The 22,711-nt window shown below is 49.1% G+C and overlaps 1 protein-coding gene across 12 annotated transcripts in view; it reads right to left on the minus strand.

Moving 5' to 3' along the window:
• LOC102249452 (sialic acid-binding Ig-like lectin 5) overlaps positions 1-22,711 on the minus strand; it is a 48,865-nt gene that overhangs the window by 22,061 nt on the left and 4,093 nt on the right. For 4 of the 12 annotated variants that reach the window (XM_014547424.1, XM_014547425.1, XM_014547423.1 and 1 more), the window contains exons 2-13: positions 21,894-22,177; positions 20,996-21,140; positions 20,704-20,794; positions 19,350-19,537; positions 18,733-18,855; positions 18,448-18,551; positions 4,186-4,278; positions 3,736-4,107; positions 3,303-3,584; positions 3,050-3,097; positions 2,339-2,593; positions 1,969-2,253 (exon numbers count right to left, since the gene is read on the minus strand). In XM_014547424.1, coding sequence (XP_014402910.1) covers positions 1,969-2,253; positions 2,339-2,593; positions 3,050-3,097; positions 3,303-3,584; positions 3,736-4,107; positions 4,186-4,278; positions 18,448-18,551; positions 18,733-18,855; positions 19,350-19,537; positions 20,704-20,794; positions 20,996-21,140; positions 21,894-22,177 — 2,270 coding nt within the window. Of the gene's footprint in view, positions 1-1,968; positions 2,254-2,338; positions 2,594-3,049; positions 3,098-3,302; positions 3,585-3,735; positions 4,108-4,185; positions 4,279-18,447; positions 18,552-18,732; positions 18,856-19,349; positions 19,538-19,616; positions 19,945-20,703; positions 20,795-20,995; positions 21,141-21,893; positions 22,178-22,711 lie in introns of those variants that run through there. The other 8 variants (XM_014547427.1, XM_014547430.1, XM_014547429.1 and 5 more) reach the window with 8 other exon arrangements.

The raw sequence follows: 22,711 nt of genomic DNA on the forward strand, positions 1-22,711 counted from the left end.
GTGGTGCCTCTGTCCTCCTAGTTGGTTGGCAGTTAGACCTGAGCAGAGCGAGGACGATGGGCCAGGTATGGAAAACCACCAGGGCGGGAAAACCCGGATGCCCTTTGCTGACAGCAACCCCCTTGCCAAGCTGAGCTGGTTCTGGGAAGCCAAGGACCTCAGCCCACGGTGACCTTTCTGTGGGGGGTCTGTGGGGAGCGAGGGGAAGGGTCAGCGGTGCTTCTGCCCTCCTAGTTGGTTGGCAGTTAGACAGACCTGAGCAGAGTGAGGACGATGGGCCAGGTATGGAAAACCGCCAGGGCAGGAAAACCCCGATGCCCAGCAAAGAGCAAAAGTGGGAAGCCAAGGACCTCAGCCCACGGTGACCTTTCTGTTGGGTCCGATCAAATAATGGAATCGATGCCCCTCCCCCGGGACCTGGCTTTTCAGGCCATTTCACTGTGGACATTCCCTTTGCTGAGACCACATTTCACTTGCGGGGACCACATTCCATGATCTCTCCTCCGGGTCTGCACAGAGAAGTCTCCGCCCAGAAAAAAGCACCAAAAGTCCTTTAAAAGCCGCCAACTCTTGTCACTGGGGGCTGGAGCCATCCAGGCTCAGCCACCTGGTGTGTGGATGATGGAATAAATTCGTGGTCCCTCACCACCCTGGCCACGTGCGTTCCTCCTTCGGGGCCCTAACACTCCCTGACTTTTCCTCCCCCGGCCTGTGGCTGGTGGTCATGGGGTCTACAGAGAATAGCCCTTAAGCGTTAAGCCTTCAGGACAAGGAGGTTCTGAACCCAGTCAAACTCATCGAGGGTTGTGTTTCAGCTGCAGGCCCAGAACCAGCAGCAAAGCCAGAGGAAGTGACACCACGGCTGACCTCAGGACCAGCTGCAGCAACCAGTGACCCCCTGCCCGGGACCCACCAATCAGTGGACACCATGACCCCGAAAGGACACACCCTGATGAACCTGATGAACATTCTATTGGGATGCTCCCCCAACGCCAGACCTCCAGATAAACACCCTCAAGGCAGGGACCCAGCCCTAGCTGGCTTGGCTCAGTGGATAGAGTGTCAGTCTGCGGACTAAAGGGTCCCAGGTTCGATTCCGCTCAAGAGCACATGCCTGGGTTTCAGGCTCGATCCCCATTGGGGGGCGTGCAGGAGGCAGCCGATCAATGATTCTCTCTCATCATTGATGTTTCTCTTTCCTTTTTTTCCCTTCCCTGAAATAAATAAAGAAATATATATTTTTTTAAAAGACGGGGACCCAGTGTGCTGGGGGGCACACCCAGGTTTTCCCCTCCCCCACTGCTCCCCCCACACACACACACACAGGGACATTACCTTTTATTCCTCTCTATCTTAAGTGCCAAGGGCCCCTTCTTTTGCCGCTGTAGCTTGTTTTCTAAGCCCCCTCCTTCAACGGATCACTTCTTCTAACTCTCTGGCTTTCTAAACAAACTTCCATTTATACTTTGAGTCTTGGCTCTGAATTCTTTCTTAGCCAGAACTCAAGAACTGAGGTTGCTGAACCAAGGTTCGGTCCGACCCCACCAGCCTAACGCCCGCTGCCATTCTCAGTGCTGCCAACGCCAGGACCCAGGTGTGCTGCCCCTGGGTAACCCAGGACCCCACTATTCACAGTGCACAGAGAGGCTTGGCAAGACAGGGAGGGAGCCCAGCAGGTTCTGAGCTCGGCAGATGAATTCACCTTCCCGTTCCATTTGCATCCCAGGCGGCCCCAGGACCCCAGGGTCTGAGGGCTTTTCCTTCCCAGCATGACACCTCCCACTCCCAGGACGCAGTCTCTCCTCTTCCCACCTCCTTGCAGAACCCGCTGTAGGTTCCGCTTGGGCGGGAGATGGTGGGCCCTGTCCTAGCAATCACTCCTGTGCCCGCGCAGCTCCCCTCCCCCAGCCCCACCTTCTCTCTGACCCACTCCTTTCTCCGTGGCCTCTGCGCCCAGCAGGCCCTGACCTGGCAGCAGGAGGACAGCGGTGCTCCGGGTCCCGTGCACATTCTGGGCCTCGCAGCTGAGTCTGAGTCCCTCACTGAGCCCTGCTCGGAGGCTCAGGGAGCTGTTGGTCCAGGGCCCCTCTGAGCTGGAGTTGACCACGTGGGACGCGTTGCCATGGTTCCCCTCCAGCAGCCCCGCCCCCAGCCGCCAGCGCAGGGAGGGGGCCGGCTGGGCCCTGGAGGAGCAGCTGCAGTGCAGACCCTGGTCCTCCCAGGAGCAGGAGGGTCCCAGCAGCTGCGGGGGGTCTGTGGGGAGCGAGGAGAAGGGTCAGCGCTGCCTCTAATCTCCCCAGAACCCAGCTGTCCTGCCCCCTGGGGTCTCCACACTCACAGACCACGGAGAGGCTGAGAGACACACTTAGGGAGCCCAGCTTGTGCCGAGCTTGGCAGGTGAACTCTCCTTCCTGTGCAGGCCCCACGCGAGGCAGCTCCAGGATCGCGGTGCTGGTGATGGGGGTGGCGTGCAGGCCTGGGGATCCCCGGAACCAGCTCAGCTCGGCAGGGGGATTGCTGTCAGCCTCACAGCGCAGCCTCAGGGCCTCTCCCTCCAGGATGGAAAGGGATGTGGTTTGCAGAATCTTGAGGGCTGAGAGAGAGAGAGGGAGAGAGAGAGAGAGTGAGATGGGGTGGGCAAAGCTGGGGTCTCTCCTCCTTGCTATGTCCATACTAGCCCTGAGGAGAGGACCAACACCCCCTGGCCTCAGCCCTTCCGAAGGGGCCCAAAATCGCCCAGGCTGCCTCACAGATGGAGGACAGGGGACATGGAATATGAAAAACAAACGCAGGCATGGACCAAAGAGGAGGTAACGGAAGCAGGAGGAGGCAAAACTTCAGAGAGGAGGGTGAAGCAAGAGGGATGCAAGCTTCCTTTTTATTTGGCCACAGAAAGCTGTGGGTGAGCAAGAGATTTAGAGAGTTGAGGTGTGGGGAGGAGCCTTCCGTCTGTCCTCAGTAGCTGGCCTCCCCTATATATCCCACGTAGCTCGGAACTCACCTAGACCCTGTGTCCCTCCCAGCCCTGAGGGCAGAGGCCCCTTCCTACCTGTGCTGTTTCCTTGAAAGACGCGGATGGCCATGTTCTGTGGAGCATCTGGGACAGAAGGACACCCATGGGTGGGCACTGGGCCTTTCCCCAGCAGCCATGGAACCAGGAGAGGGGGTTCCCTTCCTGGTGGACTATCAGGACCCTGATTTCAAGCCCTGGCCGAGCTCTGCCCTGGCCCAGCTCTGCCCTGGCCCAGCTCTGCCCTGGCCACAACCCCTTAGGGACCCGGGAGTCCTGCCCCAGAACTCACAGGCCACATTGAGCCGGATGGTTCTCTCCACACTCACACCAGTGGCAGGAAAATGCACCTGACAGGTCAGGTTGGTGCTGTGGTCCTGGGGCCGTGGGATGAGAGTGAGCACAGAGGAGAGATGATGAGACCTGGGGCCCAGGAACGTGTGGGCAGCTGATGTCCAGGAGAAGATGGGGGGCGTGCCCTCCTCACAGGCCCAGAGCACAAAGCAGTTCAGTTTCTTGAGGCGGCCGGACTCCAGGGGCCCTGGGATCTGGATGTCAGGTTTGTCAGTCAGGGCTGGAGTGAAGAGAGTGGTGGTGAGACCCCCTCGGCCTGTCAGCCTGCCCCAGGGTTTTGTCATGGCTGTCCCCACCCAACCTCAGGGTCCTTCATTTTTCCATTTCTGGTACCTGACACCCAGGGGTTTTTCTTTGGGCCCCTACCATACCTGTCACTTTCAGAGAGAGCATTTGGTCTTCATATGTATGTTCATAGAGTCCATATTTTACATGAAAGAAGTACGTCCCACTGTCCCTCATGTTGACATCTCTGATGGTCAGGGAGCAGTCATCGGGCTCTGGGTCCATGGGAATCAAGAACCGGCCCTGGGTCCTCTCTTGTAGCTTCTCTTCTGGATTGTTTGTGGCCACTAGAAAACTACGCTTTTTATTTCCTTCTATCTTGAACCAATGCTGGTGCAGGTATTTAGGGAACATCCTGGAGTAGGAAAACTTGCATGGCACAAAGACACACAGACTCTCCTGCACTGTCACAGACTCCTGTAGCACCAGCCGGTAGCTTGAATCCTTAGCCAGGGCTCCTAGGGAGAGAGAAAAACTCAGCCTGGAGCTCCAGGGCCTCCCCCAGGTGGGCTGCCCTCTCCCCTCGGCCCACTCACCTCCCCACAGCACGGGCGGCAGCAGCAACAGCAGCCTCAGCAACATCTCTTCCTCATGCCCTGACACAGTCTGTCTACTCGGTCCGGGTCCCTCTGCGAGAGAGTGGAAAGATGCAGATGAGGGAGGGCAGAGAAAGCTCCGACAGGAAACCTGTGGTGAGAACCAAAGGTCACAAGCCCAGAAGAGGGAACCTCAGATTCAGAGAGTCCGCTATGATTGACTCTTTGAGATCGTCCAGCCCCATTTCTGCCTGTGGCAAATGAACCCTGAGGCTCAGAGGAAGCGAGAGGCTTGTCCAAGTAAGATAGCAAGGGCGGACGAGAGCCCCCATGTCCTGGGAACATGAGCCATCATCTGTACTGGAGAAGCTGGTCCCACCTGGCCAGCTCTCTGACCATCATGGCCTTGGGACTCTCATGGAGGTGGCCCGCTAGGGATGGGTCTTGGGATAGCCTATATGGGCACCAGTGGCAGAACAGGGTCTAGAGGAGGCAACAAAAACACCACAAACCACCACTCATTTCCTTCATTCACGCCTTTGCAAACTCACAAAAACGATTAAATCAGTCCTGACCTTCAACTAGTTCAAGCAGTGAGAGAAGACAGACCAGCTGATGGGCTAGAGCTTTATCTGAAGTCAATGGGGAAACTGGAAGATTCTTAAGCAAGAAAGGATCAGGGTCATATAGGTATCAACATGGTCTCTCTGAGGCCAGGATAGGGAAAGAGGTGGAAGGGAAAGGCGGGAGTTCAAGAGGCCAGAGATCAACAGTATTGTGGTTGTTTAAGAAGGTGAGAACCAAATCTGCATGTTGTGGGGGAAAGATTTGAGGTGGAAGACAATTTGAGGAAGTGAAATTTGAGGGGAGGTGTGATGGGTGGGGGAGGGAGGCACCTAGAGTGACTCCCAGAGCCCTGACAAAAGTAACAGAGGGCATGGGGGTACCATCTCCAAGAGCACAGTAAATGGGCAGCGCTGGACTGGGAAGACAGTGGAGTTGGCCCATGGGGCTCTTTCCTGGGGACCCTTGGCTACTTGCCACATTCAGAGACAATGTCATATATTGGGAGTCATGGTTCATGTAATCTCTTTCTATCCTGAAGTATTCCCACTTCCCCACATCTTGGAAAATCTGATGCTCAGAGCACAACTATGGGTCCTTTGGTCCCCCAGTTGGTGGAATTGGCCCCAGGTTCTCTCATCAGGTTTTGATAGGGCCTGTGGCCAGAGAGGGGATGATGGTGTCTGTTGGTCACCTCCAGGATATGAAGGTGGTTGTGGAGTGGGCTAACGTTAGCCCAGGAAACCCATGGGTTGGACTGGAGAATGGGACAGGAGGCAGAGGCAGGCTCCCCTTTGCTGTGTCACTGAAGGTCACACACTGTTCCTGCAATATCCTCCAGGGACCAGTCTCTGACTGTAGCCCCGCCCAGAAACCTCTTGCTCAGACCTCAGTAGCCCTCACAGCTGTGGCCACTGCAGCATCGACATCTCTGGGCTGCAAAGAAATAGTCCACATTCCCTTGACACCACCTGACTCTCAGCCTGGAGGTGGGGGCAACTGCTGGGTGGTAAAAGACCTGGAGACTCTTTCTGGATGGAAGTGTAGGATTTCTGCCACAAACTTCTCCCTTCAACAGAAATTCCCCTCTCTCCCTTGGGCCTTTGCAGGGGAAGTGAAAGCTGAGCTCTTCTCCCCCCTGGACCACAGCAGGGTGGACCCTTCCCTCTTCTTGTACCTGGAAACCATGCCTCTTACCTCCTGAAGACCAACACCCACTTCCCTCAAGACAGATGTGGAATTTGAGGGTCAATTTCCTCCAGACAGCTTTCTTGGAGCCCTACTCATGGGGACAGAAGAGTGGGATTCCAGGACTCTTCTGGCACCAAATTCTCTCTGTGAAGAACCCTTCCCAGGGCTGGAGTACCCCAGATGCCCCAGGAAGCATTGGGTGAACACTTTTTTTAAAAAATATTTTTTAATTTATTTCAGAGAGGAAGGGAGAGAGAGATAGAAACATCAATGATGAGAGAGAATCATTGATGGCTGTCTCCTACATGCCCCACACAGGGGATTGAGCCTGCAACTGGGGTAAGGAGCAGAGGTACATTCTATTACATGCTCTTTTGAACCCTTTGAATATATGAGACCATGCAAATAAAATGCCAGGGGAAAATAAAGTGAAAGGATTGTCAACTAAAGAAGTGAGGCTGGGTGAAGAGATAGAATCAAGAGGGGTCTTCAAAGGCAACATCTGATCTTTGAATGTGGCCCTTGGGGAGGGAGCTGAGAAGTTTAAGAAGAAGTCAGCTGCCAAAACAAAAGATCCCTCCAAGTGGTCCATAGAAGTGAGGATGCAAAGTCTCCATAAGATTTGACAAGAAGAAAGTCTTTGTTATGGCAGTGAGAGTAGGGCCCGATAAGTGGGGACAGAGGATCTAGGGTGCTTCTAATATCTACACTCTGCATTTCTGAGGAGACAATGAAACATGTTTCAAATGAAAGAACAGAACAAAACTCCAGTCTTTGTTATGGTAGTGAGAGTAGGGCCTGATAAGCGGGACAGAGGATCTAGGGTGCTTCTAATATCTATACTCTGCATTTCTGAGGAGACAATGAGACATGTTTCAAATGAAAGAACAGAACAAAACTCCAGAAAAAGAAAGTAACAAAGTAGAGACAAGCAATCTACCATATGCAGGGTTAAGAACACAGGTTATAAGGATGATCAATGCATTTAGGGGAAGAGTAGATGAACTTAGTGAGAACTTTAACAACATAAAAGAGTTCATGAAAACCATAAAAAAGAACCATTTAGAAATGAGGGTACACTAACTGAAATAAAAAATGATTTACAGAGAATCAACAGTAGAATAGTTGAAACTGAGACTCAAACCAGCAATTTGGAATATGAGAAAGCTAAAAACACCCCATCAGAACAGTAAAAAGAAAAAAGAATTTTAAAAATGAGGATAGTGTAAGGAGCCTTTGGGACAACTTCAAGCATACCAACATTCTCATTATTGAATTGCCAGAAGGAGAAGAGAGAGAGCAAGAAATTGAAAACCTATTTGAAAAAATAATGACAGAAAAATTTTCCTAACCTGGTAAAGGAAATAAAACATACAAGTCTAGGAAGCACAGAGAGTCCCAAATAAGATGAACCCAAAGAGGCCCACACCAAGACACATCATAATTAAAATGGCAAAGGTTAAAGAAAATGGAGAATCTTAAAAGCATCAAGAAAAAAGCAGTTAGTTACCTAGAAGGGAGCTCCCACAGGACTGTCAGCTGAATTCTCAACAGAAACTTTGCAGGCCAGAGGGGAGTGGCAAGAAATATTCAAAGTGATGAAAAGCAAGGACTTACAACCAAGATTCCTTTACCCAGCAAAGCTATCATTTAGAATTGAAGGACATATAAAGAGCTTCCCAGGCAAGAAAAAGCTAGAGTTCATCACTACCAAACTGGTATTATATGAAATGTTGAAGGGTGTTCTTTCAGAAGAAGAATAAAAAAGAAAAGATAAAAAAGATAAACAATGAAATGGCAATAAATACATATCTATCAATCATTGAATCTATAAAACAAAGAATACAAACAAGCTGAACAGAAACAGATACGCAGATACAGACAACATTTTGATGGTTACTTCACCACTACCAAACTAGTATTATATGAAATGTTGAAGGGTGTTCTTTCAGAAGAAGAATAAAAAAGAAAAGATAAAAAAGATAAACAATGAAATGGCAATAAATACATATCTATCAATCATTGAATCTATAAAACAAAGAATACAAACAAGCTGAACAGAAACAGATACGCAGATACAGACAACATTTTGATGGTTACCAGATGGGAGGGAAGATGGGTGAAAAAGGTGAAAGGATTAAGAAGTACACATGTGCCGTGGAATACTTTGCAGTTGTAAAAAAAAATGGATGACGTTATTTATCTACTAACATGGAAAGATTTTCAATAATTATTGTTAATTTAGAAAACGAGATGCAAAATGTATGTAGAATGCTTCATGTCTTAAAAAAAAGACACAAAAAATGCTCACACAAAATCTATATTTATATCTACACATAGAGATAGATATAGAAATATCCTTATATATGCATAAATATCTCTGGATAAACACATAAGATACAGTTTAGAATGAATGACTTGAGTGAAGAAAACTAGGAAACTGGGGTGAGGAGCAGAGGTACATTCTACTACATGCTCTTTTGAACCCTTTGAATACATGAGACCATGCAAATAAATTGCCAGGGGAAAATAATTAAAGTGAAAGTATTGTAAACTAAAGAGGCGAGGCTGGGTGAAGATATAGGATCAAGAGGGATCTTCAAAGGCAACATCTGATCTTTGAATTTGGCTCTTGGGGAGGGAGCTGATAAGTTTAAGAAGAAGTCAGCTGCCAAAACAAAAGATCCTCTTGGGGAGGGAGCTGAGAAGTTTAAGAAGAAATCAGCTGCCAAAAAAAAAAAAAGATCCCTCCAAGTGACCCATAGAAGTGAGGATGCAAAGTCTCCATAAGATTTGACCTATAGAAGTGAGGATGCAAGTCTCCATAAGATTCGACAAGAAGGTCTTTGTTATGGTGGTGAGAGTAGGGGCTGATAATTGGGGACAGGATCTAGGGTGCTTTCTAATATCTACATTCTGCATTTCTGATCTCAGCCCTCTTACCATTCAAGCTCTGAGATTTTGACTCTATTCTGAAGTGCCGTGGACACCTTGTCCCTCCATCACAGCATTGCAAAGGAGAAGGTCTCTCCTGCCTGTATTATTTCCACGGAAGACACCGATGGTCAGGTTCTGTGGAGCATCTGAATTCAGAAGGCAATATGTTCCTCTTCAGTTTTGAAGTTAGTTTCCATTTTAGCGTCCTCTTGGCCCCCTATCCCTGTCGGAATCCAGTCCTCAGTTCCATTTGCCTCAGGCCCTGACTCTCTTGTTATTACTCACAATAACCTAGAAGTTGTGGCCCAAACTCACAAGGAGACAATGAGCTGAATGGTTATTTCTGTGGTCACATGGGACCTCAGTAAGGTCAATTGGTAGGTGACATTGGTGTCATGGTGCCAGGGGCTATGGGATTGTTGGCAGCAAAAACAGCCCCAGGTGTTAGACCTCAGTTCAGCACACTCAGTTCATGGGTTCTGGCTAAGAGAAGAATTCAGAGCCAAGACTCAAATGATAAGAAGGAATGTATTTAGAGAGACATAGAGGTAGAAGAAGTGAGCCGCAGAAGAAGTGGGCTCAGGAAACAAGTTACAGAGGCAAAAGAGTGGCCCTGGGAGCTTCAGAGAAAGAGAGGGGCAAGGAAAACGCACCTTGTGCTCAGGAGAGAGTGAGAACCCTGGGGAAAGAGGGGCAGGAGGAAGGCACGGGTGTGCTGGTAGAGAAAGAGTGTGCTGGGGGCTTTGTTTTCCATCCTGATGGCTTTTCTCTGGAGGACTCAGGGGAGGACCTCAATGTAGCTGGTCCTGAGGTCAGCCATGGCGTTGCTCTCCCTGGTTTTTCTGCCTTTCTGGGCCTGAAGTTGAAACACAGATGAAGCCTAGATGTCATCTATGGGGTTAGTACTCAAGGGAGCGGTCATGTGAGGGCTTGTAGTTTTGCCCATTGCTAGGCACCTGGGGCTCTCCGCCCTGGTGACCCTCTGCAGCTGGCCTATCGTCCCCACTCTGCTCGTGCCTATCTGACTGCCTACTACAGGATGATAGTGACCTCTGACACGTGAGCTGTTCCAGGACCCAAGGAGATAAGGGTGTCCCGTATCCAGAAGAAGGTCAGGGGCTTCCTCCAGTTACAGGCTGCTGGCACGGAGCAGATCAGGGTCCCAGGTTGGCCAGATTCTAGAGGTGCCGTGATTGGATGTCAGGTGTCTGGGTGAGGGCTGGGAAGGACAGAGGAAGAAACCCAAGACATGGAGAGGGGACTCCAAGGTGTGACTCTGGAAGTGGCCTCTGCACCAGCCCCCAAAATTCCTCCCTTCTGAGTCTCGGCTTCTGGGCACACCTACTCTCACTTTGATCCCTACCCCTACACTATATGCAGGGGCCCTGTCCTACTCATCACATTCAGAAACCGAGTCTTATGCTTGAAACTAAACTTCACAACAGGTGCCCTTGAGGCAGGAAATTTAGAACAGGGAACAAAGGCCTCAAGCTCTACCCCTCCCCTTTTCCGTCTTGGCCAGACATCAAAGACGTGATCTTCACTGACCTGTTCCCCACTCCCCCTTCCCAAATTTCCTGTAATTGAGAAGAAAGAGAGAGAGAGAGAGAGAGAGAAGGAAGGAAAAAAAGAAAGAAAGAAAGAAAGAAAGAAAGAAAGAAAGAAAGAAAGAAAGAAAGAAAGAAAGAAAGAAAAAAAGAAAAACAAGAAGGAAGAAATTGCTATCTGAAAAGGAGGGACAAGGACAAGCTGCCTTCAGCAGTCACCACACCAACATCAGAAGCCAGTCATGACCCTATCCACCCCCCTTGCCCACAATTAATAAAAACCTTCCACGCAGACCCCGTTGATGTGTTCCATTCTCAGAGGTCGCCATCTCTCACTTCCCGAGTGCAAAGCATACTATGGCTTTCATAAATTTACTGTGCTTTGCTAAATCCTTCTGTCATGCTCTCAAACCCTTCCTTGGGCTGTGACAAGAACCTGGACCCCAGTATCAGGTTGAGGCCTTCCTTGGCCTCCCCGGGAGCCACCCAGCATCACCCTCTCCAACCAAAATGAGTACATCCTGCCATCTTCCCTCCTGGGGTCTCTGATGTTCAGGGAGCAGTTGTTGGTCTGGGGAGTCCCTGAGGTTATGGAAGCAGCCCAGGGTCCTCTGTTGCAGCTGCTGACCTGGTTTGTTTGTTTGAGAGTCCTAGGGTCGTTGGCCCCTTCCATTAAACAGAAGATGGAAAGTTGGTCCGAGTGGTTCCATCTGAAGGTTAAGAGAAGGGACAGGGCACCAGGACATGCAAGCCTTCCTGCACGGTGACGGGCCCTGGTGTCTGCAGCTCATACCCTGCATGGTCCTCCAGGGACACTGTGGAGAGCCCCACATTTATCTCTGGGACATTTAGCTTCAGACACTCCCCACCCTCCTCTGCCCCAGCCCACTCACCTTCCCATCGCAAGGACAGCAGTAGTAGCAGGCGTGACATCTCTGAGACCGGAGGGCCTATTCACAACTCCTTAACACAATCTGATTAGCCGTCCTGCTAGACATCTGGCATCTATTTGTGGGTTTTGCCTCAAATGCTCCTCTCCGACAGGAACACCCAAAACCACTACAGGGGAAGTGAAGGTTAAGCCACTTCACCCCAAGGACACTTCACAAGGGAGCGCTGTTGCTTTCACTTCCCCACACAGACACCACCTCCTGGAGACCCTTCTCCATGCAGGGGACCCGCCTGGACCAAATCCTCCTGTCCATGCTCATTCTCAGCCCAGGTAAGAAGCCTTGTGAAGCGCTGGCCAAAGCTCCCATACTCCTCTTGTCATGGGCCGAAGGTTCGTGTGCCCAATGCTTCAAAACAAAGGCCAATATTCAACAGATCAGAGTTTGGAGGGTCGTGTAGGAAACGTCCAAACCTGTTAGAATTTTTATGAGTTTATTTGAGCCAAATTGATGATAATTGTCAAGGAGCAAAAGTTCAACGGATTGAGAAAATGCTCCAGAGAATGGCAGTTTTGTAGTTTATACGTCACCATCAAAGACGGAGGTATGAAAAAGGGTTACACAAAACTCATTGGTGGTAAATTAGGGAGGCGGGAGAAAGCAAAGTGGGGAATTCTCTGAGATTGGATGATGAATAAAATGAAGAGACAAATACTTCCTTTGCATTGGCGGGTATAGGACATTTACAGCACATGGAGATGGTATTGGGGCAACAAGGTAACAATGAGGGTTTCATGGTCTCCTGCTCTGGTGAGAGATAGTGCCCTGAGGGGTCTGGAAAAGAGAGGATTACTCTGACATTCCAAAGGTCTGTTATTGCAGATGCAAAAAGACAATAGACACACTTACTTAAGGTAAAGATGAACCTTTGTCAAGGAAGATATCAGCTAGGACATGACTACCCACCATGACTCCCTTTTAGTTAAGAAGTTTTCATTTCAGACCATCCTATGTGGTTACGTTAGGTCTCTGAGTTTGTAAGGCCACTACACACGCCAGCCCTGAGCTTATCAGGTTTAATATGTGGCCCCTTTTTCATCCATAGGTTCAATGAAGAGCCTGCCTCTCTCTCTCTCTCTCTCACACACACACACACACACACACACACACACACACACACACACACCCTCCTTGGGTTTCCCCCACAAGCTCTGCCTTTGTGGTGTGGTTTTCCTCTCCCAGAGAGGACCAAGATAGCCTTACCATCTGCTGCTCTCACTACCCCTAACCCCTCCTCTGCCTCCTCCTCACACCTCTTCTTTCTCAGATTTTATAGTCTCATGGGCTCTTGTATCAGGTCCTGAAGATTCAGCCTTTTCTCAGGTCATCCATCTCCTCACCCTCCGAGACTCCATCCATTGAGACCATAACAGCCCCCTTCCTCATCCCCTTGACCCAGTAGACTCCGGGCCTGCTAAGCTGCCTCACTGAAAACCATCTGGCTTGTGTTACATGAAGCCACAAGTTCCCTTCTGATTATATGAGCTTCCTGAGCCAGGGAATGTGGTAAGACTCAGAAACAGCCAGATGAAAGAGATGCATAGGGCAAGGTATGGGAAAGGGTGCAGGACTTCCATGCTCTTTCCAATCAGGTGCACCACGCTCCCCAATCTCCCCATGTTCACCAGCCTGGAAACTATCCAAACCCTGTCCTTTTGGGTTTTTACGGGGGCTTCATAACATAGACATGATTGATTGCGTCACTGCCATTGTCAACTGATTCTACCTCCAGCTGCTCACCTCTCAGAGTTGGGGGAGAGGTGGTGTGGGACGGAAAGTTCCAACCCTCTAATCACATAGTTCGCTCCCCAGGCAACCAGCCCCCATCCTTAGGTGCTTTCCCAAAGTCACTCCATCAACTTTTTAAGAAGACACATTTATAGCTTTCATCACTTGGGAAATTCCAAGGATTTGGGGAGCTCTTCCAGGAACAGGGATGAAGACTAAATATTGTGTATTGTATTTCTTATGATAAATCATAATATTAAAAATATCTATCTCAGTCTCTCTGTCCAATGATGAAAACCTCCTACAATGCAATGTGAATACAGTGCACAGAATAACAGGTAACGTTGCACCCTTCTCAAGAGATGCAAGATTTCATGAGATCAAGGATGAAAAGTGATGTTTGGAAAATTTGCCAGCGCCATGTATTTGGAAGGATCCAGAAGAGTTAGACCTATTACTATAACAAAATCAACAAGAATGATGACATGATGATTCAACAAAGAACAAACTGAATGTCAAAGCATTTACTAATGGTTTTGGAGGGGAAATGTTGAAATCTTCACACTTTTGCAAACATTGACCTTAAGTCATTTTTTTCCCCTGACCACATCATAGAATCCTAACAAACACTTGTTGAATAGGTGAAATAGAATAAATCTTATTTTTCTCATGTAACAGCTCATTCTAATTATGTAACAGCATTGCTTAAATATTTATTTTTTTGGTTAATCCTCACGGAGGATGTTTTTTCCATTGAGTTTGAGAATGGAAGGGAGAGGGAAGAGACACACAAAGAGAGAAACATTGATCTGAGTGAGACACATTGGTTGCTTCCCGCAGGTGCCCCAAGTGGGGGTGCAGGATCAAGTTTGCAACCGAGGTTCGTGACCAGGATGGGAATCTAAGCAGAAACCCTTCAATCCAAGGGTGATGCTCTAACCACTGAGCAAAACCAACTAGGGCTGTTTAAACATTTTGCATGTGATCATTTGTTTAATTATTCCATCCTCACAACCTTATGAATCAGAAAATTGAAGTACAGATTGGTTAACTAACTTGCCGAAACGTGAACATCTGGCTTCAAACCCTGGCAGTCAGCTGCAGAATCTCTGTGCTTCCTTGTCTCCCCTTTTCCTTGTCTCTACCATGTTCTTCTCCCACCTGCAGGGCACTGGATGAGGGCCAATCCCTGTGTTTGGTGTGTGAGATTGACAGCAACCTCCTTGCTAGAGCGAGTTGGACCCTGGAGAGCCAAGCTCAGAGCCTAGGTTCTGCAGCTGCACCCCGCCCCCCCAACGGAATCTAGCGATGGAGGGGAGTTCTGCCAAGCTCAACGCCCATTGGGCTCCCAACACGTCTCCATTAGCTTCTCTGTGCAAAGAATGGTGGGAGAGAAGAAGGGGCAGGATTCCTGGATTCTGAGGGCGGAGCCTTAGGTCAGTGTGACAATACAGAAAAAAGGTATTTTTTTTCAGAATATACAATGCCAGTTTCTCCTAGAAATAAATATATCCCGGTGTTTTAATAGGTGGGAGGACTACCCCAAGACTCTGGCTGTATGGAATGAAAGTTCTTTGAAAATGGCGGCCTCCAGTGTCATAATCCCAATGGGCCCAGACAGTCCCATAAAGAAAATGAACCACCGGATGGAGAGACACCGTAATTCTCCATGATGACCATTGGCAGGCTGTGGCTTCAAACGGTTTAGTGAGCGTGTGCACAGTTCACCCACTTCCGGTTCACAGTTCACCCACTTCCGGTTTGGGGTGAACTGTGCGCATGCTCACTAGAACATTTTTGCTTACGTCACCAACTGCATCTAACCATCGGTTGCTTGAGGGACGCGGAGGTGCTGTGGAAGGTTAGCAGTGGGGATTCTGTGCGGTAAGAGGGGGTTTCGAATTGAAGTTGGAAGATTGGCTCGTTAATTTTCATTCCTTGTGTATTTTCTGTATGGATATAAGTATTTTTTTTTGGTAACAAATTCCAAGTGTACTTTAATGATCAGATTTTATATTGTCCCATAAAACTTGATCATTTGAGGCGCAACTTAAGGGGCCTTAAGTCGATGTTACTTGAGGACATTTGGGGAAGTGAGGCGCTGAAGGAGGCAGTGATTGATGGGGAGCGGGAGCCTCTGTGATTGGAGGATTTTGAGGGTCACACTGTGACACACTCCGCTGGGGGGCAGTGATTGGGGACCTAATGAAATGGGTAGAGTGGGGTGCTAAGGGTAGCATATGGGAACCAGTTGACTGCATTGCTCCCTGGCACTGAGTGTTGGGGTCCTTTGGGGATGGGTGGTAGGGTCAGTGTTGGTTTCTCCTTGCTGTGCCTGTGGACAGGGTAAGGGTCAGTGATTGGCAGCTGAGCAGATAGGTGATGGTTTCCCATTGGGGGCGTTATTTGGAATCCCGTGTTGGGAGTTATTTCAGGCCCTGTGGAAACCACACTCTCTGAGACACATTTATTGGCGATGAAGGTAGTAATGATTTCAGGAGCCTATGTCAGTGGCTGGGAGGCATTTCGTGACCTTCTGGTAGTCCTGTGGTCTGCTCATTGGGGGTTTCTGGAGGTCAAAAAGGATGTTTTTGGGGACCCTGTCCTTGTAGGGGACCACACTGGATAGTGGCAACTTTGTGCAGTTTAGAATGAGGCAGTCACAGGATTGAGTCCCTTTGCAGACTGAGTGACCTTAAGGCAAATTATGTAACACAATTCGGTCTCAGGTTCCTTATCCACACAATGGGTACAATAATGATTATAGGGTGGGGGGGGCAGAAGAGGGTATAGGGGGGAGATAAATGGTGATGGAAGGAGACATGACTGGGGGCGCTGAACACACAATACCGAATTCATGCACAGTTGGGATCTGGCCAGCTGCCCCAATCAGAGCAGATTGGGCCAGGCTGGCTTCCAGGAGGGGATGTGGGAGGTTGGCCGTCCAGCCCCACCCCAGATTGGAGTGGGAGGGGGCCATCGGGGCGAGGTCAGCTGGGGGGAGGGGCTGCAGGCTGATTGGAGGTGGTTCCAGCCAGGGCGAGGGGCCCTGGGCGGTTGGCAGGCCCCACCCCCTGGTCAAACTCCTGGTCGAGGGGACGATTTGCATAGTAGGCTATTGAAGATTTTATTACCACAAATATTGAGATTTTGTTACTTTTTAAACAAAAAGTATTTTGGTACAAAATACAGTTATGTAAAAATATAGCTATTTCAGTGACATTATCATCATGTCCACATACTATCAATTTTAAAATGTACTGAATAGTTTTATTATTCATCCTCTATTTCATTGTTTTCATCTATTCTTTAATATCTACTATATAGGTATCTATATATATAAAAGGCTAAGTGTCCATCCAACCGGTAGCTATGACGTGCACTGACCACCAGGGGGAAGATGCTGAATGCAGGAGCTGCCATGATGTACATTGGCCATTTAAAAATAAACGGCACCACGAACCTGGCGCCAACAAACCAACACTCGGCTTCCCCCAAGTGGGACACAGGCCCTGCCACCACCCCAGAGTGACACCCCACCAAATCACAGCCAATGCTGCCAAGACCCCATGGCACAAAATGTGGCCCACAGCCTAGCCCAGCCCAGAAACGTTTGCTGTGGGTGCCAGGTAATTACAATCACATAGCAACACCTGGCTTCCTCTCCCTAGCAACTGGAGCCAAACCGGTTCTGGCGACCTTGGAGTTTCTTCAGCCCAGGAAGACAACTTGCTTCATAGCCAGGTACACACATTTTACAATTTAACCAAATGTTTGTGAAGCGTTTTCATGTGCCTCATCTCATTTGATCCTCACAGAAGTCCTCATGTCTATTTAATGGAAAGCTATTCAAAATATAAGTATCAAAATAGGGGGCATAGTGAATGACTACTTTTGACGGTCAGAAAAAGTGGTGTCACCTTAGAAGTACAGTGACATTGGAAGGCAATTTTATGGGCTTAGCAGTTGTAACTGGTCCATGAAGCAACTTTGAATTAAACAAAGGAGCAGGAAAAAATGGGGATAGTCGACATAAATATATGCTTAGATTTGGGAATCAATTGGACTTTTTTTTTTAAGCAACATTGTTAAGCTGCATTGGAGAGTTACAGATAAGTTTTTCCACACAATTCTGATACTTTATATTGAATATCTTGGGCAGTGATTTAAATATCACCAAGTTCAGAAGGAAGTGATGAGCCTCTCATAGATAACCAGTGTATGGACTGGTTATGGACTCTTTCATGTGTTTATACAGGCTCCTAAACACACACACCAGGGGTCAGCAAACTGGCCATCAGCTAAATCTGCTTTGCCACCTGTTTTTTTAAATAAAGTTTTATTGGAGCACATTCATATTCACTTGTTTATTGTCTGCGGCTGCTTTTGTGCTCCAGTGGCAGAGTTAATTGTGTTAATGACCATGTTATCTACAAGCCAAAAATATATACTCTCTGGCCCTTTACAGAAGAAGTTTGCCAACATCTGTTATCCACATACACTCATTAGTATGCTCATAATCATACATCTACATAGGAACTCTTTCCTGTTTTATAAATACCAAATCATACCATACACATGTGTACTTGTTCTTTTCACACAATACAGCTATCCAATATCTGCATGGTATTCTATCATGTGTACATGCTATAATTTATCCAACCATCCTCACATTTTTTTATTCATTCTCCCCCCACTCCCTTTTTTTTCAGTTCACTACAAAAAGCAGAATAGCATCATCTTTAAGTGGACAGGCCCAGGATCCAGGTTCCTGTATTTAATTCTACATCAACTGGGCAAGTCATTTAATTCATCTGTCCTGGTTTTCAAGAGGAAGATTATAATAGTGCTTACCCCATGAGTTTGCATGAGAAGTGTGTGTGTGTGTGTGTGTGTTAAGCACTTGGAACTGTGTGGGGAGAACCAGCGCTTGGTGAATCTGAGTGGGACAATGCATGGATGGATGGATGGATGGATGGATGGAGGATTAGGGATGTCAGAGAGAAGAATCAAGTAAAATAAACTCTCCTTTAATAAGAAACCAGGTGAGGCAGGTCAGAGGGCTTCCCTGCAGCCCATCTTAGGGATTCTGTTCCAGCCTCCAGATAACCCTCAGCTTGGCACTGGGGCTCCTGGGGCTGGGACGGTGATGTCCACGGTGAGGTTGGTGTAGAGAGGCTGCAGCTCCTTGGACAGCAGCGTGTAGCCCAGTGAGTTCACACCATCTTGTTGCCACCTGCTTTGGATCTCGGCCAGGAAGCCAGGACTGGGGGGAGCAATAGCCATGTGAGCCCAGGGCTCAGGGATGGCCCAGAACCGGCCACCCCACTCCAACCCTGACTCACCTCTTGGGACTCTGCTCATGGCTGTGGTCCAGCCCCTCCTCCAGCATGTGGTAGTGGCCAAAGAGCAGATGGGGTCGTGAGAGGAGCATCCGTTTAGGTCCAGCCTTAGAGGGAAGAGGGCAGATGCTAAATGCCTGTCTCCCCTGATAGGTTCCCCAGGCCACAGCGCAGCCTCTCAGGCCAGGGTGGCCCATGTCCCGCTCAGTCTAGGGCAGCCTGTAGTTCCCACATCACGGAGGAATCTGCAGCCCTGTTGCTAGGCTCCCTAGAGCAAGGCCTCCCCACCTGGCAGCGATGTCATTGTCCTCACGATCCCGGTCCCAGTACGTGTTGGGAAAGCCATTTATCTTGAGGTAGTGAACTGGACGCAGGGCAAACACCCCTCCAAGGTAGCCTCGGTAGGGCAGCCTAGAGATGGCAGAGAGAGTTGGAAACACAAAGAAGTTCAGGTAATAGGCCCTGATCCTTTCCTGGCCAGGATCTCCAAGGTTAATTTCTGGGTTAGCCCTTCTCCACTCACCCCTGTGATAACCTCTCCTCCGACCCATACCCACTCCCTGAATCATCTGACAAGCCCATCTTGTGACCCCAATGATGGCCCCCTTCCTGACCCTTACCTGGCCCCTCCTATCACTCATTCCCATTCTCTGACCTCAGTTAAAAACCTGTTTGCCTACCACTTTATTAGGTGCATCCTGACTCCCTTATTAATAACCAATTCCATCCCTACTTGGCATCCACATCCACGAGGAAGATTCTTCACTGTCTATGAGGTCTTTGCTCAAGCCCCGTCATCCCCTCCCTGCCTCACCCCAGGGATCAGGGTCTGGATCATACATATGAACAGGGCACGATTCAGGGAAGAGCAGGGCCTGGCCAACAGTCCCCCTCCCTCCACCTACTTGTAGTTGAACTTGTCGATGGCCACAGACACGTGGGCAGGGAAGATGTCACAGATGTAGAGGTTGCGGTTGTCCTCTGGCAGTAGGTTCACATCGTGGAAGAAGACGCAGTCCCAGTCCTCTTCTTGCATGGCCTCCCAGAACCCCACATTGCGAAGCTTGCCCTGGTTGAAGGCGGTGTTGTTCACCTGGTGGACAGAGATGCTCAATGCAGTCCTCATCAGCAGGCAGTGGTGTTCTCTCACCTGCCTCACCCATCCTTCTCACCTTTTCAAGTCCTGTTCTCCTGCCTGGAACCCCTTCTTATTCCCACTGTGGAGCTGGAAAACCCACACTTTTCCAGAAAGGTACAATGTAAAGGTTACCTCCCCTGGGAAACTTTTCTTGGATCCCCATCCCCCACCATCCTAGGCAGAGTCAGTAACTTCAGCCTCTCAGCTCTCCCTCCTCAGCCATCTTCAAGGTTCTCAAGGATCATCACCTTCAAGAGGTCATCTGAGGGAGGCAGAGGTTAGGAGTGATCAGGGACCACCTGGGTCTTTTTCTGTTCTGACCAGACAATGACTGGGTCTGATGCCCAGGAACCATGACAGGGTTTGCCTTGATCATCATGAACACAATTAACACTATCACCACTGTCACCATCATCGTCACCACTGTTAGCAACAGCATCATCATCATCATCATGATCATCACCACCACCATCATTACCTCAACATAATCACATTAACTCCATTATCACTATTAGCATCACCACCATCATCACCATGAACACAATTATCACTATCACCTCTGTCACCATCATCGTCACCACTGTTAGCAACAGCATCTTAACTGTCACCATAATTACCAGAATCATCACCATCAAAACAATCATTACCATCATCAAAATAATCATCATCATCATCATTATAATCATCATCATCCTATCATTTATTGAGCGCCTACTATGTGCCAGGCATTCGCCTCACTGCTATACATTCACTAAGTCGATTAATTTTTCCCACAACACAATAATGCAGGTGTTATTATCATTGTTGTCTCATGGGGAGAAAACCATGCACAGAGGGTAAGTTCCCCAAGGTTATTATTCCTAGTTATTCCGGCAACATGGGATGGATGGATGGATGGATGGATGGATGGATGGATGGACGAACACATGGTCCCACACTCAGATAACACATGTAGTAATGGACAAGACCAGGATTCAAACAAGCATCTAACTGATCCCAAACCCCTTTAATTCACCCCTTGTGACCCAGACACTCTCAGCTCACAGCGACAACTTCAGCTCTGATTGTCCAAACTCATGCTAAAAGCCCTCTGCCCTTGACCCTCCCCATTCCTGCCACACCTGATTCACCACATAGATGGCATAATGCAGTTGCTGGCGCTGCAGGAAGGGGTGCAGGTGGAAGAGCAGGTGCTGCAGGTGCTGGGCTTGCCTCACCCAGACACTCTCAGTTCACAGTGGCAACTTCAGCTCTGATTGTTCAAACTCATGCTAAAAGCCCTCTGCCCTCTCGCCCTTGACCCCTCCCCATTCCTGCCACACCTGATTCACCACATAGATGGCATAATGCAGTTGCTGGCGCTGCAGGAAGGGGTGCAGGTGGAAGAGCAGGTGCTGCAGGTGCTGGGCTTGCCCATAGTAGGGTACCACTATTGCTGTGTGGTGCCGTGTCCAGCAGTTGGGTGGCTGGTATTGGCCTCCCAGCTCCACCAGTGGGTTCTTTTCCACCACCTGCTCCATTGTCAAGTTCTCTTGGATCATCACCTTCAAGGGGCCACCTAAGAGAGGGAGAGGCTAGAGATGATCAGGAACCTACCCCAGAAACCCCACACCCCAGTTTTACTGGATTGAATCATTCCCCACCCCCAAATTTCCTATCCACCCAGAACTTCAGAATGTGACCTTGATTGGAAATAGGGTCCTCACAGACACAATTGGTTAAAACGTGGTTCTACTGGATTAGGTTTGGCCCTGAAGCCAATGGCTGGTGTCCTTATAAGAAGGCCTTGTGGCCCTGGCCAGAGCTTCTCAATGGTTAGAGCATTGGCCCACACACCAAAGGGTCATGGGTTCAATTCCAGGTCAAGGGCATGTACCTGGATCATAGGTTTGATCCCTAGTCCCAGTCAGGGCGCGTGCAGGGGGCAATCAATCAAAGTCTCTCTCTCTCTCTCTCTCTCTCTCTCTCTCTCTCTCTCTGTCTCTCTCTCTCTCTCCCTCTCTCTAAAAAGCAATGGAAAAAATATCCCTTGGGTGAGGATTAAGAAGAAAAAAAAACATGGACCACTACTCAGCTGGGCCCTTCCCAATACTCCTGACCCTCATAAACTTTGAGAGTCAATGAAGGTTTAAAGACACGAAGTCTTGGGGTGATTCCTTATGATTCAGTAATAGAGAATCAACTCTCTCCCCATCACCCCCAGCTACCAGGCCCACAGCTTCTGCTTCCAGGTTCTGACCCCCACCCCCTGAAGCCAGCTCCCCAAAGCCCGAAGTGGGGGTGGGGGCATAGAGGCCTCCCACAAGCTTACTGATGTAGGGTGAGACGATGGGGCAGTTGGGCAAATCCTCCCTTCTGATGTCCACGTGGTGGATCTGGCTGATGTTTGAGTACACATCCTGGCGAGGGATTCCTGGAGAGGATTCCTGGACCACAAAGGACAGCTCTTCTTCTCCCACCTCCGGCTTGTCTTGTGTGAGGAAGCGCAAGGAGGAGGTGAAGCTATGGAGGTGGTGGTTTGGGCAGAGTAACGCCCCCATCATCAGCAGTTGTAAGCCCAGAAGTAATAACAGGAGCCCCCTCTGCTGTTCCATTCTGGGAAAGAAAACAGGTCATTCCTCCCATTTTGCAAACCCCTCACTTTTGCACCATGGGTCTCAGTCCCAGTCTCCCGCAGCCATCCTTCCCTGACGGGCTTTGCACACTCCACAGAGGGGAGACCAGAGTGAGACACTTCCCAAGGCCACATCATCTGTGCGGAAAACCTGTCTTGTGAACGTCTGCAGCCTCGTCTCGTCAGCCTGGTTCAACACTTTGGTCACACTGGATGCCAGCTGGACTGCTCCCTTGGTCGGGCAACTCAGCCTCCCTAACACTTGATGTCCTTGTCTGTAAAAACAGGTTTATTGCTGGATCAGGCTCATCGTGCCAAGACAGGCAATGTGCTTATGTCAGGGTGCGACAGGAACTCAACGTTATTCCAGGAATGGTCCAGGTTCTCTCTTATCTCCAACATTTTTAAAATATGTTTTTATTGATTTCAGAGAGGAAGGGAGAGGGAGAGATAGAAACATCAATGATGAGAGAGAATCATTGATTGGCTGCCTCCTGCACGCCCCCTACTGGGGA

Source organism: Myotis brandtii, unplaced genomic scaffold (genome assembly GCF_000412655.1).
Source record: "Myotis brandtii unplaced genomic scaffold, ASM41265v1 scaffold474, whole genome shotgun sequence".
NCBI classification, from domain to species: Eukaryota; Metazoa; Chordata; class Mammalia; order Chiroptera; family Vespertilionidae; genus Myotis; species Myotis brandtii.